This window comes from Eutrema salsugineum, unplaced genomic scaffold (genome assembly GCF_000478725.1).
Source record: "Eutrema salsugineum unplaced genomic scaffold, Eutsalg1_0 scaffold_11, whole genome shotgun sequence".
Classification (NCBI taxonomy): Eukaryota; Viridiplantae; Streptophyta; class Magnoliopsida; order Brassicales; family Brassicaceae; genus Eutrema; species Eutrema salsugineum.
In genome coordinates this window covers 1,212,091-1,227,238 of record NW_006256901.1, presented here as the reverse complement: position 1 = coordinate 1,227,238, position 15,148 = coordinate 1,212,091, and the positions used below count along the sequence as shown (strand labels likewise).

General features: G+C 41.7%; 4 protein-coding genes across 5 annotated transcripts; 2 read left to right on the top strand and 2 right to left on the bottom strand.

The window, feature by feature from the left end:
* The first annotated feature begins 2,598 nt into the window (after positions 1 to 2,598).
* On the top strand, positions 2,599 to 3,825 carry LOC112089917. Its single transcript, XM_024160781.1, has one exon. The coding sequence runs from the start codon at positions 2,599 to 2,601 to the stop codon at positions 3,823 to 3,825; it is 1,227 nt and encodes a 408-aa protein (XP_024016549.1).
* A 2,403-nt stretch (positions 3,826 to 6,228) lies between these two features.
* LOC18026418 (GPI ethanolamine phosphate transferase 1) lies at positions 6,229 to 12,011 on the bottom strand. Of its 2 annotated transcripts, XM_006409172.2 has the most exons (18): positions 11,693 to 12,011; positions 11,408 to 11,599; positions 11,144 to 11,299; positions 10,735 to 11,028; positions 10,110 to 10,327; positions 9,949 to 10,023; positions 9,673 to 9,739; positions 9,074 to 9,399; positions 8,675 to 8,908; positions 8,406 to 8,593; positions 7,988 to 8,129; positions 7,795 to 7,903; positions 7,604 to 7,706; positions 7,316 to 7,505; positions 7,104 to 7,202; positions 6,919 to 6,977; positions 6,704 to 6,809; positions 6,229 to 6,512 (listed from the first exon to the last, which is right to left on the bottom strand). In XM_006409172.2, the coding sequence occupies exons 1-18, from the start codon at positions 11,943 to 11,945 to the stop codon at positions 6,345 to 6,347; spliced, it is 2,979 nt and encodes a 992-aa protein (XP_006409235.1). In that variant the 5' UTR covers positions 11,946 to 12,011; the 3' UTR covers positions 6,229 to 6,344. The 2 variants fall into 2 exon arrangements, with proteins under 2 accessions (XP_006409235.1, XP_024016479.1); XM_024160711.1 differs by lacking the exon at positions 11,693 to 12,011 and having other exon boundaries at positions 11,144 to 11,256; positions 11,409 to 11,491.
* A 133-nt stretch (positions 12,012 to 12,144) lies between these two features.
* Positions 12,145 to 13,818, bottom strand: LOC18026416 (mediator of RNA polymerase II transcription subunit 11). Its single transcript, XM_006409170.2, has 3 exons — positions 13,561 to 13,818; positions 13,343 to 13,459; positions 12,145 to 12,647 (listed from the first exon to the last, which is right to left on the bottom strand). The coding sequence occupies exons 1-3, from the start codon at positions 13,612 to 13,614 to the stop codon at positions 12,471 to 12,473; spliced, it is 348 nt and encodes a 115-aa protein (XP_006409233.1). The 5' UTR covers positions 13,615 to 13,818; the 3' UTR covers positions 12,145 to 12,470.
* Positions 13,819 to 13,926: 108 nt separating this feature from the next.
* Positions 13,927 to 15,136, top strand: LOC18026417 (photosynthetic NDH subunit of lumenal location 3, chloroplastic). Its single transcript, XM_006409168.2, has 3 exons — positions 13,927 to 14,277; positions 14,474 to 14,760; positions 14,861 to 15,136. The coding sequence occupies exons 1-3, from the start codon at positions 14,001 to 14,003 to the stop codon at positions 14,957 to 14,959; spliced, it is 663 nt and encodes a 220-aa protein (XP_006409231.1). The 5' UTR covers positions 13,927 to 14,000; the 3' UTR covers positions 14,960 to 15,136.
* Positions 15,137 to 15,148: the final 12 nt, after the last annotated feature.

Sequence of the window (15,148 nt, the reverse complement as noted above, 5' to 3'; positions counted from 1 at the left end):
TAAAAATTTGACATATGCGAAAATATAACAACCTCAAATCAATATTTGTGAGGACTAAGGAGATCATCCAAATCAAATAAAATGAAAGCGGGAAAATATTATACAACAAAAAAAAAAACAAGAAAGAAAGAAAAGGGAGAATGAGAGAAGTTGATATAGCATGGGATAGTTATGGTGTATTCACAGCCATAAAAATTTTATGTTAGTATTTTAATTTGAGTTTTTTTAATGCTCATTGGACCTAATTCCCATAAAAATAAGCTTACAAAAACACATAAAGTTGAAAACAAAAATAAACTCAATAATTTATCAATCTTTTATTATAAAATGTTACCAAAGAAAAAGCTCCAAATCCAATATAACACTAGATAAAGAATGTCCGACCAATACTGTATTAAAAAAATACATATTCAAAATTATATATTTTTTAGATCTCAACATGCATGCATGATTAAATGATTTATTAGGCTGTGTATAAAATTGAAATCGGTTTGTTTACAAGATGGGTTTTAGGAACTTGTGTTTTGAAAGCTCACTGGATACGACCAAAAAAAAAGCCCACTGGATTTGTCTGTGTTCATCGCTAATTTTACTCTTCAAATTACTGTATATTCACAGTTGAAATAATTAGGGGAAAAGGTTTTAAGAGTTTTTCGAAGCTTCCATGGGATACGAGATATACGATTGGATATGTATCAATATTAGAGATAAGACCAAATCTATTTAGATAAGTTTTACATTCATGTATAAATAAATACTGTACGTTGTGAATAAACAATCTCCATGGAATTCACAATTATGTTTGATCCATCTATAAAGCTTAAAGCTAAACTTATTAGCTTAAACGATACAAAATCACCACGTCGACATACGTGAATTTTGTATACTGAAGAGTTTTTATTGAGATATGTTGAGATATTCTCAAATCCCATATCTTAGGAACGTATATTCGTATATATATCTTGTTGTACAAGTATTTCCTTTACATTAGATTTACTTTAGATTCTGTTCTCCTTTGTATAAATATCGATCCTTAGAGGTTAAGGGACATCAATACAGAAAGAAGTCAAAGAACATTCTTTAGCTTGATCGATTTTACACAACTTTATTATGATAGGAGACAGAGAGACGTGGTTTCTTAATCTGTTTCCGAGTTTACAAGATACAAACTTCCACATCATCAAGTTTTGGCGTTATTGTCAGGAATTACTTGCTTTGTTACCTTTGGATTTCTACAAAAAATCTTTGGCAACGATGCCAAAAACTTGTTGCTGTGGGGTTTGGAGATACAACATCAAAGTTTTGGCGTCATTGTCAGGGATTGCTTGCTTTGTTACCTTTGGATTTCTACAAAAAATCTTTGGCAACGGCGCCAAAAACTTGTTGCTGTGGGGTTTGGAGATACAACATCAAAGTTTGGGTTACTAGTAAAATTGAGCCTAGAGATCGTGGAACAAGTTGTTCTTAGTGGTTGATGTGACACCGCCACACTTGTTTCTGAGTTTCTTCATTGACCAGAAAAAATGTTTCGATGATACACTCTTGTGTGCTCTTATGCTCAAGTGCAAATCAAGCTGCAGGTAACCTGATTTTTAATGTAGTCTATTAACAAAGCCTTACTTGCTTACTTCTTCGTCATCTTCGGCTAATAGTCTAATATTGCGTGTTCAACACATGTATTGGATGTGCAGATTTGCTAATCACAAGTGCAATTTAAGTTACATATAACTAATGGAATGAGTTTAGATTTGTTTTCAAGTTGTTCAAGCAAAAACATCATGGTGTATCAAAACGCTGAGGTTGTTACTGTCTTAGTAAAGAAAGAGAAACCAAGAACAAGCGTAGGCACTACAAGATCTCACCTTGCCTCTCCTTTCTGTTCAGGGAGATTCTCCAAAAAACAAGAACCAAGGAATCTGAGCTAATCCTTTTCCACGGCTAAACTCTTCTTTACATCATTATTATCAATGGTGATCATCACATAATAACTGCTCACTGGATAAAAAGATCATCACATCACACAGATTGTACAGATAGACAAAAGAAAAAGCAATCACACATATCAATTATTCAAGTCTCAAACTTATATGGAATCAAGAAAAGCAGTGAATAGGCTTGCAAGAACCAGTCATCATCAGATCAACGGGAGCTAATGTCTTGGATGAGAGAACCGCCACAGGGACCAGTAACATTCGTCGCTTCCTTAGTCTTGCCGTCGCTTCCTCCCAGCGTCAGCGTGACGGCGTACTCAACAGCTTCACCATCAGTTAAGCTTCGGAAACCATCGGAGACCACGCCCTGGCTCCTCTGCTCCACTCCTTGCTCGACCGAATGGATGAGATGACCCGTCAAACCGACCAAAGGTTCGCCGAGCTCACGACAGGACGCGGAGCCCACGCAAACCAGCTGGAGAATCCTAGGTCCTCGGTTGAGCGAGACCTCGAGGAAGCTCATCGTTCAGAAGTGCTACTCTTGCAAAGAAACCTATTTGGCGACTCCCCAACCGATTCAGCAGGACCAAGTCGGAGATCCGCCCAGCTGGCAAATCACTCGGCTGAAATGTGCCCTCAGCATTCCAGCCCGGAAGCGTTCCGACAGATGGCCGCAGAGCGAGACCGCGACGCGAAGATCGAGGCCATCAAAGCAAAAATCCGCGAGATAAACTCCAAGGTCCATCGAGCCACGAGTTCGGCCTCCGAAATAGATCGTGTCTTGCAGGAGACGCAAAACACGCCATTCACGCACCGAATCGCCTCTACTCCTTTCCGCCACATCAGCAAAGTGAAACTCTCACCATACGCCGGAGATACCGATCCCACACAGTATCTAACGGCGTTCACCATCGCCATGGGACGAGCTCACTTCACGCCCGAAGAGCGCAAGGCCGGACACTGCCAACTCTTTGTGGAAAACTTGGTCGGTCCCGCCCTGACTTGGTTCTCCAGGCTGGAAACACACTCGATCGATAGCTTCAAGGCGCTCTCAACCGCCTTCCTCAAACATTATTCCATGTTCATCCAGCGTTCTGCCTCAACCGCCGATCTCTGGGCCTTGAGCCAGGGACTGAAAGAATCTCTCCGGTTGTTCATCGAGCGTTTCAAAGCGACGGCCTCCCGCGCCTCAGTATCGGACGAGTCCGCCATCCCAGCCCTGAGGAAGGCCCTCCACTTCGACTCGGCCTTCAAGGACGAACTAAAGCTCAATATGCCGCACACTCTGGAAGACGCATTACACCGCGCCAGGCTACATATCGAAGTCGAAGAGGAGAGGGCAAGTCTTAAGAAGCTCGCTTCCCAGAAAAACCCACCTCAAAAGGAAAAAGTTCAGGACGAATACCATGAATCCCGCCAGCACTACGACGAGGAATACCAGCGCAGGCAGGCCGCAACATTTCTCGTCAGCGACGCGCCGACCTCATGTCTCGTCGAAGAAGCTTCAGCTGTCTTCCATGTAGACAGCTCCCATTGCACAGTCGACACGCAGTACAACCAACCTGGGACGGTTGTACCCAACTCATTGCAGCAGTACTATCAACAGACTCTCCCATCAAACAAATGGTATCGAACCGTCGAGGCATCGCCCCCGGCCCAGGCCGTCCAAGAGCGAGCCGCCACGCCCGCTACCAGAGACAACCAGGCGTTCTGCGAATACCACCAGCTGAAGGGACACTCAACCGAGCAGTGCCGCAAACTTCAGGAAGCACTCCTCGCTCAGTACCAGAAGGGGGAAATTAGAGTCCCCGACCAGCAGCAGCCGCGCGGCCGAAGTCAAAATGATAACCGGCGTCGTCAAGACAACCGAGCTCAGCATGACAATCGCCGCTAGCGCTCTCCATCTCGCGAAGATAACAGAGTCTAGCCCGTACAACAACAACAACAACAACAGCAGGTCGAACCTCAGAGACAAGCATCCCCACCGCCGGCTCGGACAATGATCGGAATGATCATGGGCGGTCTCCTGTCCTGCAACGATTCGGTTCGCTCGATCAGTCCACGAGCGGAAGTCCACCCCGACAGAGATGTGGGTGGCCAAGATCAGAGCAACCAACGCTCAGGACACAAGCGGCAGGGGAATAACGTTCTCCGAGGAGGACGGTGAGGGTGTCGACCAGCCTTACAACGACCCCCTCGTAATCCAAATTCGCGTAGCCGACTGCGACGTGACTCGGGTGCTCGTCGATACAGGCAGCTCGGTAGATCTCATCTTCAAGGAAGCCCTCGAAAAGATGGATCTGCACGGTGTCGAGATGAAACCATCCCTCACTCCCCTGATCGGCTTCGCAGGAGATACTATCACGTCGATAGAGACAATCAAGCTGCCGGTCTACGTAGGTTGGGTAACAAAAATCATCAAATTCACCGTCGTCGACCGGCCAGCCATATACAACATCATCCTCGGAACCCCTTGGCTGCATTTGATGAAGGCGGTCACCTCGACCTACCACCAGTGCCTCAAGTTCCCTAATCAGGCAGGTACGTTCACAGTCCAGAGGGATCAAAGGGTCTCCCGTTCATGCTTCATTATCGAGCATAAGCTCCGCAACGCCGCCCGCACTCAACTCTGCGCAACAATATGCCGCAACAGAGTTCCTGCCTGCAACGTCGTCGGACCCGAACTCCCAAGGGAACCAAGCCAAGCGGATCCCCTCTCCGAGATCTCATCGTCCAAGTAAACATCGACCCCGACCACAACGACCGTTGCGTCGGCATCGGGGCCGACCTAGAAGAAAGCATCAAGACCGAGCTCGTCAAATTTCTCAAACAGAATGTCTCGAGCTTCGCTTGGTCAACCAGCGACATGCCCGGCATCAACCCGGCCATATGCAGCCACGAGCTTAATGTCGACCCGACCTTCCGGCCTATCAAGCAGAAGAGGCGAAAGTTAGGCGCTGAGCGCGCTCAAACCGTGAATGACGAGGTGGATAGATTAACAGCAACCGGGCAAATCAACGAGGTGAAGTATCCGGATTGGCTCGCAAACCCGGTCGTGGTCAAAAAAAAAAACGGCAAGTGGAGAGTCTGCGTGGACTTCACCGACCTCAACAAGGCCTGCCCGAAGGACTGCTTCCCCTTTCCAAGAATCGACCAGGTCGTCGAAGCAACATCGGGGAACGAGCTACTCTTATTCATGGACGCTTTCTCGGGCTACAACCAAATCTTCATGCACCCTGACGATAGGGAGAAAACAGTGTTCATCACGGACTGCGGAACGTACTGCAACAAGGTCATGCCATTTGGGCTCAAAAACGCCGGGGCCACCTATCAGCGCCTTATGAACAAGATGTTCGCCGACCAGTTCGGACGTACAATGGAGGTGTACATAGACGACATGCTCGTCAAATCTATTGTGGCAGGTGATCACGTCGGTCACCTAAAAACGTGTTTCAAAACTCTGAACGAGTACGGCATGAAGCTCAACCCCGGGAAGTGCACCTTCGGCGTCACCACGGAAGAACTTCTCGGCTATGTGGTCACGCAGCGCAGGATAGAGGCAAACCCGAAGTAAATCCAGGCCGTCCTCGAATTGCAGTCACCAAAAAGCAACCGCGAGGTCTAGCGCCTCACCGGAAGAATTGCCGCCCTCAACCGATTTATCTCGCGATCCACCGATAAATGTCTACCTTTTTATCATCAACTCCGAGGAAACAAAAAGTTTGAATGAGACGACAAGTGCGAGCTGGCGTTTCAGCAATTAAAGGAATACCTCTCAACTCCGCCAGTCCTGGCCAAGCTCGAAGACGGAGAAACTTTGTATCTGTACATCGCCGTGTCCACCTCGGGTGTCAAGAGTGGCTACGGCCATAAAGCTTGAATGTGGATTGCTATAACGTTTTTTTTTATATTAGTTATATAGTTTCACTCTTTTAATTTTAACATTTATATTGACTAAGTTCATCAGCTAAACAATTTCAGATGAAGCCATAGTTGTAGATTTAACATTCTTCAAGTTTTCGAAAAAGACCCTCTGGAGGTCCAAGAAGCTTAATTCTATAAACTAAAAGCGTTCATGGCCCAAACAAACAACAACAAAGATTTTTCCACTACTGGCTATTAGTACAAGTGTCCAATCAATAAACGCGCTCATTTTTTTCACCTTGTATTCTTTTCGTTTTTCTTTTCTCAGACCACAAAATGTTTGAATGTATCTATTAATCTATCAATTGCGCACTCTAAAACTTGAAAAGAGAAATATTGAAAGAAAGAAGGAAAAAGTAAATGAAAACAAAACTTTAAATTCGTAGAGCAAATGATATCATATAATTTCCTGGACTTGGCTAAGATTTGATTTCCTACATTATGATGTCATAAAAGTTTCCCCACCTGACTTTTCATTCTCTCTAATAATCAGAGGGTTTTGAGAGAAGGGGAGGTTGAGAGCGGCTTTACTCGGATGGATCTGGTGTAGAGGTTTGTGAGCGCAAAGAGTAAAAGCACAAAGACCACTTGAGCACTCACTATCCCAAAATGGCTTATACTATTCCCTATTTCCATCCAGCTTCCTGTGTTTCTCACCTGAAATTATTTATTTTCAATCAAAATTATTTTTAAAAAAAAATGCCAAGTGAAGCTTTGACATTAATACAACTCTTTATAAATCTCTATTCCTGCTTCAGCAAAGAATATTATGCACCAAAGAATGCAGCTCGATGCTAAAAAAGCAAATGCTTTGATGCTATGAATCTTTTGGGTCGTGTGTTACTTACCAGGAAGAAGAAATGTATCGTCATTATGTCTGAAAACAAGATCACAAGGAAGTAACATCCTAGTCTAGGCACTCTCACTAATTTCGTTATTGCACTGAACGCACATCTGCAATTTATGAGTAGTTAAAGGAAAAAAGAAAGAATGTTAAAAAGAAAACAGAGAGTATAGTTTTTATAGTGATGATTACTGAGTTTGGATAAGCATTTATACTCACATGACAAGCATGAACGGTATGAAGAGCTTGAATATAAGAAGAGCTGCCATCAGAAAGGGCTGTAGAGATGCAAAGGTTCACATAAGACTCACACATTGTAAAAAAAAAAAGAAAGGAGATGATGAGATTCTTCTTCTTTTTTCTTTTTTTTTTTAAAAAAAATTGTAGATGTTTCATATACTCACGCTGAAGACTGTGATGAACCGATATACAGATGATATCTCAAAACTCGCTATACTTGCAAAATTCCCAGTTCCGAAGAAAGCGACATTGAATAAAACCATCTACAGAATACAAGCCAAAACCAAATTAATATACCTGCTATTTTGCTCAAATGCAACATTAGCTCTTAACCTCGCATCCTCAGAGGACCGAGGAAAGAGAGAAGATGACTTACAAAAATCAAAGGAATCCGCACATCAGATAGCTGCAAGTATCTCTCGTCGCTTCCGATTGTGACATGTTCCTCTGTGTTTTGTTCTGATAGAGATGAATCTTTCGCTTTGCTAGAATAGCGACAAGCGTTCTCAAACAATATCCATGCCATAAGTACGACGGCAAGAGCACTGTAAAAGACAGCTTCATACCTGCAAACAAATCCTGAAAACATGAGAACACAACAATAATCCATATAACCAACACCAGTGAACTCTCATTCATAGCCACGTCTTGTAAAGAGGCATACCCAATAGACAGAAGAAGGAATGGAGGCGCAAAACCAAGAAATATTGAACTTAATCGTGAAAGGATGCCATTTCCTGAAAACAACGGAAGAACCATTGAAGAACCTGCAAAGACAGAAGACGGTCAGGAAAAACGGTAACTTAGACACAAAGAAACACATTATGCAAACAGAACAGAGGTCTGAGGATATACCGGCAACTAACCAGTTTATGAACTGGTGTGCCGAATGTAGTTCTTGATTCTGTGTTCGGTGCTTTGTCGACAGAAACACCATCACCGACGAAACTCCAACCAAAAGAATCTATTTCCATGTACACCATGAATAGGTGATCCATTATACTTAAAAACCAAAATCTTTAGTTTTAAAAGTAGAAATGGTTTTTACCTGTATGCAATAAAGCATGGAGCACATCGGCTTCCTGCTTTCATGAAAAGTGATACTCTGCCAAAATTTGTTCCCTTCTGCTTGTGTGTCTAGCCACTTCGCAGCGAGGCTTACTAGTATGATGATAGCTCCACTTATAACTCTGCAACCAACAGATAATGCCAACATTAAACAGTGACGATTTTACAAAGTAGAAATTGACGCTTGAGAACAAATATGCTTATAATGCAGTGTTCAACATAATTTTTTTTATTTTTTTATTATTATTCCAGTGAATGGTAGTGAAGCCTTCTTTTAGATGAGTTGAAATTTAACAGATCTTCTAAGTAATAAATTATGTTTCTGTATCATGTAAACCACAAAACACAGGAAAAATAATCGGAGGAAACCTCACACAAGGGGGAGAGAAGGGACTTACACTAGGTTATTATTATCAGGAATTTCAGCTGGCATCAGAGTGAAGACTGAGAGGAACCAACAAGAAATACAGACAAAAAATGGTATCCCAGATCTCCATGGAATTGAAACGTGCAGCAAAATTGAAGCCACAAAACCTGCTATCAAGAAAAACCAAGTGTAAAGCTTTCTCTCAGTGAAGCTATGAACCTGCAAGAGGTTGAAAGAAGAAACGATCAGGGGAATATAAGTCTCCGACTCAGAAAAAGATGACCATCTAATTACACATACCAATAATTCCACAACGACAACTGATACAGCTGCAGCGAATAGAAGTTTGATGAAGTAGCCAGCCTTCCTCTCCCTCAGATATCTCCACAACCCTCTTAATAACCGATGTTCGCTAAAAATCTGTGTCCATAAAAATACTGTCATTCCAATATATGCATGGTAAAGAGGGGGAGAGTGCTCCACCAGATTTAGCACAGAGAGAATTGCCATAAGTAGACACCCTGATAAATAGACCTGCGTCAGAATAACTAAATAACATGAGATAGGCGAAAATTTCACATAAAAGGTACAGATGCTTATCTATAACAAAGAAATCATGCTTAACCAAGTAAACAGGAGAACAACTAAAAAAGAAGGGTAACGATTGTCAAAGTGAAGATTGACTTATATATGCATTACTTTTCCAGAGTCTTTTTTCTGCACAGATAACTGTCCTTTTCTGGACAAATCTCCTGAGAGTGAACTATAACATTGCAGGACATGCAGGGCAAGTACGATCATCCATCCAGAGTATCCAAGGGTAATAACAGTCATCAGCATTAGCCAGTCATACGTTTGAAAATAATGAAGGCCCTCTAGTGACAAGTTTCTGAGGTCCACAGCCAATTTCATTGCAGCTTCATAACGTTTGGAAGAAATTAACTCATCAATCTGACTCAGCGATGAGGAATGGTCGACCAACGGCTTGAATGGCTTGAAAAACAAGGAATTTGACCTTTTTATATCTGATTTAGTCAAGGAGACCATATCCAAGACAGAAAAAAGGCATAAATAATGCTAAGAAACGAAATCCAAACACAGTAAAAGAAGTTGACTGAATTATGAATATAGGAAACGATATTTTTTCTACCAGTATAAGAATATTGTACCATAGCATGAACAATGTCAAAAGCTCGAAAGCAGAGAGCGGCATAAGAATGAGAAGTGATGCTACGATACAAAATTCCAGACTTCAGCGCAAAAGTTAAGCTAGGAATAGAAAGTAAGCAAAAGGATACGTGATTTACGAAGAAGCTGATTAAGGATCTGTTTGGTGTTGGCAAGCACAGCTTCGACTTCTTCTGCCTAAGAACGCATAGACATTAAAGCACTATAAGTCTCGACCTCCCAGCCATGTGCTATTTAAACTACTTATATTCCAATTCCTATTTCAAACCAGTTTTGAGTTTCGACCTCGCACCCATGAACACTCAATAAAGAGCTGGGGTTAAGAAAGAAATGTAGCTTTAACAAACACCACAAGCGAAGAGTTCATATCAAGTATAAGAACATACCTCATCCAACTTCATATAACCAAGTGGTAGGTTTCCCACCGAGTTCACTGGGCATGGCAAACCCAAGAGCGTTGACTAGAGAGGGTAACAAAAGGTGAGACCAAATATTTTTCAAACAAAAGTGTCACAGTGAAGTTGTTTGATTGAGAGGAGAGTCCAACCATAAATGGTGCTATGTCAGCTTGGTTGACATCTACTCTCTCAACACGATTAAGGCCCCACTCATAAGGTGTGGGCATATCATGTGCATGCTTGTCAACAAATCTAGTAACAGAATCAGAATGACTTTTTCCAGTTGCTGGTTTGGGATATTTAATCCCAGCTCCCCAAGCAACTAACGGAGTATCAGTATTTGTAGGATGCCCATCTCCATGACTTCCTATACGTAACATTACATAGCAACATTACCATCACTAGCTCAAAATGAAACAAAGAAATTCAAATGGAAGGTGCAGTGAAAACCTAACAGATAGCTACGATAAAATTAGGGATCATTCCATATATCACACGAAGTTTGAAAGGCAAATGCAAATAAATGGCCAACTTGAGAAAACAACTGTAGTTGAACTAACATATAAACCCCAAAACATGTCATCTTAATATCACAAACTATCCGATCAGTTAGTCCAAATAAATGATAAACAAGGATCTTACTCCATAGCAGTATACTCTACTAAAACCGGCTCCCAAATCGTAGTAGCCCAAACACCCATTAAACCCTAGAGGAGTGTTAAGTAATGAAAGATTCAACATAAAAGGAAAGACACACGCTATGCAAAAGCAGACCTTTGTCGCTCATCCCATGATCAGCAGTAAAGATGTAAGAAGTGCGATTGTCTCTGTAGTAATCCTCCAAGAGATGGTAGACCCTTTCAGCTATCTTATCAACAACTTTGACATTGTTGAGATAGATCGATGAGTATGGCCGATGTGCATGACCATTGGAATCGCAACCAAGAAGGTGAAGAAATACAACAAGTTTGTCCTGGTGGAGCAGCTCTTTCAACTTTGGATCTGCGTGAGACCTATTCAGAAGGCTCTCAAATTGATCAAAAGACCACTCGTCCAAAAAGGAGGCATCTACACCAAGAGACAAGCAATAAGAAGTTTGGCCGCACAATGGAACGGATTTCCAAATACTTGATACATAGTTGATATCGCCTACGAGGCTACATTTTCAAACTAGAAAACGAACCTGTTGCAAAGTCTTCATACTCGTGCGGATAAGAGTTCCAAGTGCTGTGAGGTAATGCACTGCAGAATATAGGGATAATATCCGGACTCCCATAAGCAAATGTATGCCTGCTCCGGTTAAAAACAGAATCAAATTCAACAGGATTAGCTTTCCATCCTGCAAAAAACACAGTACTTATTTTTACAGAAAAAAACTCTACAGAGACCAGAGCTGAAAAATCTAGATAAGCATTAAATACAGACTGGGGAAGAAGAAGAAGAGAACCTTTTGTGACAGCACTAGGATCTTCATAGAATCCAGCAATAATAGCAACATGCCCAGGTCTAGATTCTGTGGGAGGACGAGCATGAGACACTCCCCAACGCCCCTGATTCTTGATTACATTCCTCAAGAAGGGTGCTCTGTATTTGCCGTCCACGTCCGGCTCGAAGAACTTGTCAGCTCGTAGTCCATCCGCTGATAATAATGTCCACCAGAAATGTATCCATCATCAAATAACTCTACAAAAATCTACTAAAAAGCAGCGGCAGTGATGAGGAGAATACGTACAGATGAGAAGAACAAGTCGCTTCGCCGGCGGCTCAGAGAATCTCGGAGGCACAGGATCCATCCCGTGGACTATCGGCGTCTTGAAGTAAATGTCGAATATACTTAACATGTAAACGGCGTGGAGAGCTACGCCGAGAACCACGAGCCACGTTTCTCGCCTCTTCAGCCATCTTCGTCTACTCGCGACGGCGTCGGCTGTAGCTCGATTCTGATCCGAACCTCCTCCTACTCCCAAGATCCCGTCGCTCCTCATAGATCTTCCGACTTCACACACTCACAGTCTAAACCTTTTTTCCTGGATTTGCTTAAATCTCAACCTTCTTCAACTTTTTCACTGTTCGATCTCATTTATGAGTTGTAAGTTGTAACTAAAGCCCAAAGATTAGGAATTCAGATTTACATTATTATGGTTTTAAGGGATTAAACATTTGATGAGAAATGAATAACAAAAATTAACCAAAAAACCAATGAGTTTATTTGCTCTCAATTTTATTACAACCCCAAAAGAAGATATGAATACAATACAGAGAGAAATTACAGAGAAAGCAGAGAATAAATAACAACAATTTATAATAATATGAGATGAGTCTCTGAAATCCAGAAGAAACACCACCACACGAGAGAGAAACAGAGCAAAAACTCAAACGACCTTTTTCACCATCTTATAAACCCGGCGGATTGTTTTTACTCGATTATAAAGCTCATCAGTTCTTCACTGTGGTCACATTCTTGAGAAGCATTTCCACAACATCTTTGGAAATCCTCGATGCTTCGTTCTTCAACCGGAAGAAGGATACCGGTCAGCGGTTTTTTTAAGATCATCAAGCTGTGTGAGAACATATTCAAGCTTCTGCAAGCAGATCTCATTCGCTATTCTTGCGTTGTAATCGCATTTCTCAAAGGGACGGTACTCGCACACGCTTTTGATCTCTTCCCTGAGCGTCACTTGAATATCCTACAAGTTTCACAATAACTTGATGTTGTCATATGGATTAGAAATAACTTGTTAACATATCTTTTCACACTCCAAGATTAGCGAGTTCATGAATTAGACTACTCAATGCAGCTGAAAATCTTGAAACTTTATGACTAACTAGACCAAACCCCCCCCAAACAAAGCCTTTTTTACTTGTTCACGACATTTAATGATCCCTAATCTAGACTAGTGTCAAATGTTTTTTAAACAGTGAGGTTCATAAACACTTAATTCAGATGAAATCAGAAATATCAGCATCCACTACTCATAAACCTTGAGCCCAAGGCTGAAGGATAAATGTCAAATCCTAAGAAACAGAAAAGGAAGACAAATGTAGAGATTGTAAGATATGAAACCAAATCTTCCCAGTCAGAGATGCAACCAGGAATCAAAACTCTCTAAACAAAGCCCTTTACTTTAAATTAGGAAATGCAATGAACCCTAATATAGGTTTGAGTCAAATAAACCCATCTGTTCAACTTTGAAAACAAACAAAAAATGCCAAATCCCAAGATAAGGAAGACAAATGTAGTGAAAGAGAGATCGAGTTAGCAAGAACACTAGTCTAGACGTGTCAAATGAGCCCAATTGCTCTTTGCTCATCTAAATTATTAGAATCCAGAATATACCAGAAATCCCAAATGTAGTAGGGAAGAAGAGATCGAGTAAGCAACCTTCATCGATTGCATGAACTCTCGGCAATGACTGTTGATGAACTCTTTCTTAGGCCCAGAAGGGCTCGCCAGCTCGTCCATCACTCCTCCCGCTATATCCAAAACCCTAACCACTCTCTGCGCGAAAAGAAGAAGACGAAAAACGGATACAGATTTACACCCAACAACTCAATAATCGGAGATTTAATTGATAGGATTGATTCTTCCGATCATATCACCCTCTCGACATTCTGGAGTCGCTGTAACGAAGTGTTCTGCGTCTGCGGATCCATCACGATTTCCTTTAAGGGACGACGAGCAGGAAAAATATGATACTGGAATATATCAAAACAATGTCAACTTCACCGAATTAGACGGCAGGAGAAAGACTCAGCGACGGAGAAGACGACGGAGAGTCGGCACTCGGCACCACAAATCGGTGAAATATAGAGAACAAAGAAGAGCAAATAATTTTAGCACGTAAAAACGGCGGGCATGAAGTCTACTTTACAGATCCTAGAACAGCATGTACCTAAAATGTTCAATTACGGGAACACCCTTACGTTCAGATAAAATATTTGTGATAGCCGCTCTCTTTTATTATTATTAACGGATAAAAACCGAAAACAACTCCAAGAACAGAAGCAGCTGACACCTAAAGCTCTCCTCTGTAACTACAATGGCTCACTTCGTAGACCTAAACAGTCTCACCAACATTTTACCGTCGATACCGAAACTACCTCAGAGTCGGAAAACCGGAAAATCCAGCGGGTTTGTATGCAGGAAAAGCGGAGAATTTCAAGAACCGGATTCGGTACAGCTCACAAGACGGATGACATTGGGATTTGCTGTCTCTATAGGACTAACTGGCACTTTCGGCATAAATAATACTTCTTTGGCACAAGACAATGGGTTTTGGATCGATGGTCCTCTTCCAATTCCTCCTATCTACAACAGTAAGCAACATTCTATATCAAACTCTTAGATTCCTTAACTGAAGAGAAATGCTATACGTTTGTGTGGGTTCGTGATTGGTTTTCAATTAGTCTGCAAGTAGTTTCCAACAGTTAGAAACCGAGATGAGAATTCGGTTTGGTAGAGTACAATACCGGAAACTACTCATTCAGTTTCCTGCTCCGTTTGGGTGTACAGATATAACAAACGAGCAGACGGGAACGAGGTCGTTCTTGAAGAAAGGAGTGTATGTAGCAGATATCGGGACAAAAGGAAGAATGTATAGAGTTAAAAAGAATGCTTTTGATCTGTTAGCAATGGAGGATTTGATCGGACCAGATACTTTAAACTACGTTAAGAAGTACTTGAGGCTTAAATCCACCTTTTTGTTCTACGATTTCGACAACCTCATCTCTGTTGCTGCCTCTCAAGACAAGCAACCTCTCACTGATTTAGCCAACAGGTTGTTCGATAACTTTGAAAAGGTAACACTTTGTTTGGTTTTTTACCCGTATTCAAAACGGAACAGAGTACTGGATCTTTTAGAACATATCCTTTAATTTATTTTGGTTGTGTTTGATACAGCTTGAAGATGCAGCTAAGACAAAGAACTTAGCTGAGACAGAATCGTGTTATAAAGATACTAAGTTTCTTCTTCAAGAGGTTATGACCAGAATGGCGTGAACCCGGTTTGGTTTTCATTGGAGATCATATCATGGTTGTCAGCTCTATTGTCATTAAATGTAATACTGTATAAGCCAACAAAACAAATACTGAGATCTAGTAAAAAACAAATTGTAATATAGACCTACATATGATTCAAGTTTAAAACGAAGAATTGGATTTTGATGTGAAAATCAACTAAACCGACTA

Bases quoted from the DNA above. Each gene is read 5' to 3' on its own strand.
- LOC18026417 (XM_006409168.2), top strand. From the start codon at position 14,001: ATGGCTCACTTCGTAGACCTAAACAGTCTCACCAACATTTTACCGTCG. The intron at 14,278-14,473 runs GTAAGCAACATT...TTGGGTGTACAG, and splicing joins AATTCCTCCTATCTACAACA to ATATAACAAACGAGCAGACG. The intron at 14,761-14,860 runs GTAACACTTTGT...TGTTTGATACAG, and splicing joins TGTTCGATAACTTTGAAAAG to CTTGAAGATGCAGCTAAGAC.
- LOC112089917 (XM_024160781.1), top strand. From the start codon at position 2,599: ATGGCCGCAGAGCGAGACCGCGACGCGAAGATCGAGGCCATCAAAGCA.
- LOC18026416 (XM_006409170.2), bottom strand. From the start codon at position 13,614: ATGGATCCGCAGACGCAGAACACTTCGTTACAGCGACTCCAGAATGTC. The intron at 13,460-13,560 runs GTGATATGATCG...CTTTTCGCGCAG, and splicing joins GACTCCAGAATGTCGAGAGG to AGAGTGGTTAGGGTTTTGGA. The intron at 12,648-13,342 runs GTTGCTTACTCG...TGAAACTTGTAG, and splicing joins AGTTCATGCAATCGATGAAG to GATATTCAAGTGACGCTCAG.
- LOC18026418 (XM_006409172.2), bottom strand. From the start codon at position 11,945: ATGAGGAGCGACGGGATCTTGGGAGTAGGAGGAGGTTCGGATCAGAAT. The intron at 11,300-11,407 runs GTTCTCTTCTTC...TGTTTTTTGCAG, and splicing joins TCCTAGTGCTGTCACAAAAG to GATGGAAAGCTAATCCTGTT. The intron at 6,513-6,703 runs GTAAGTAACACA...AAATAATTTCAG, and splicing joins CGATACATTTCTTCTTCCTG to GTGAGAAACACAGGAAGCTG.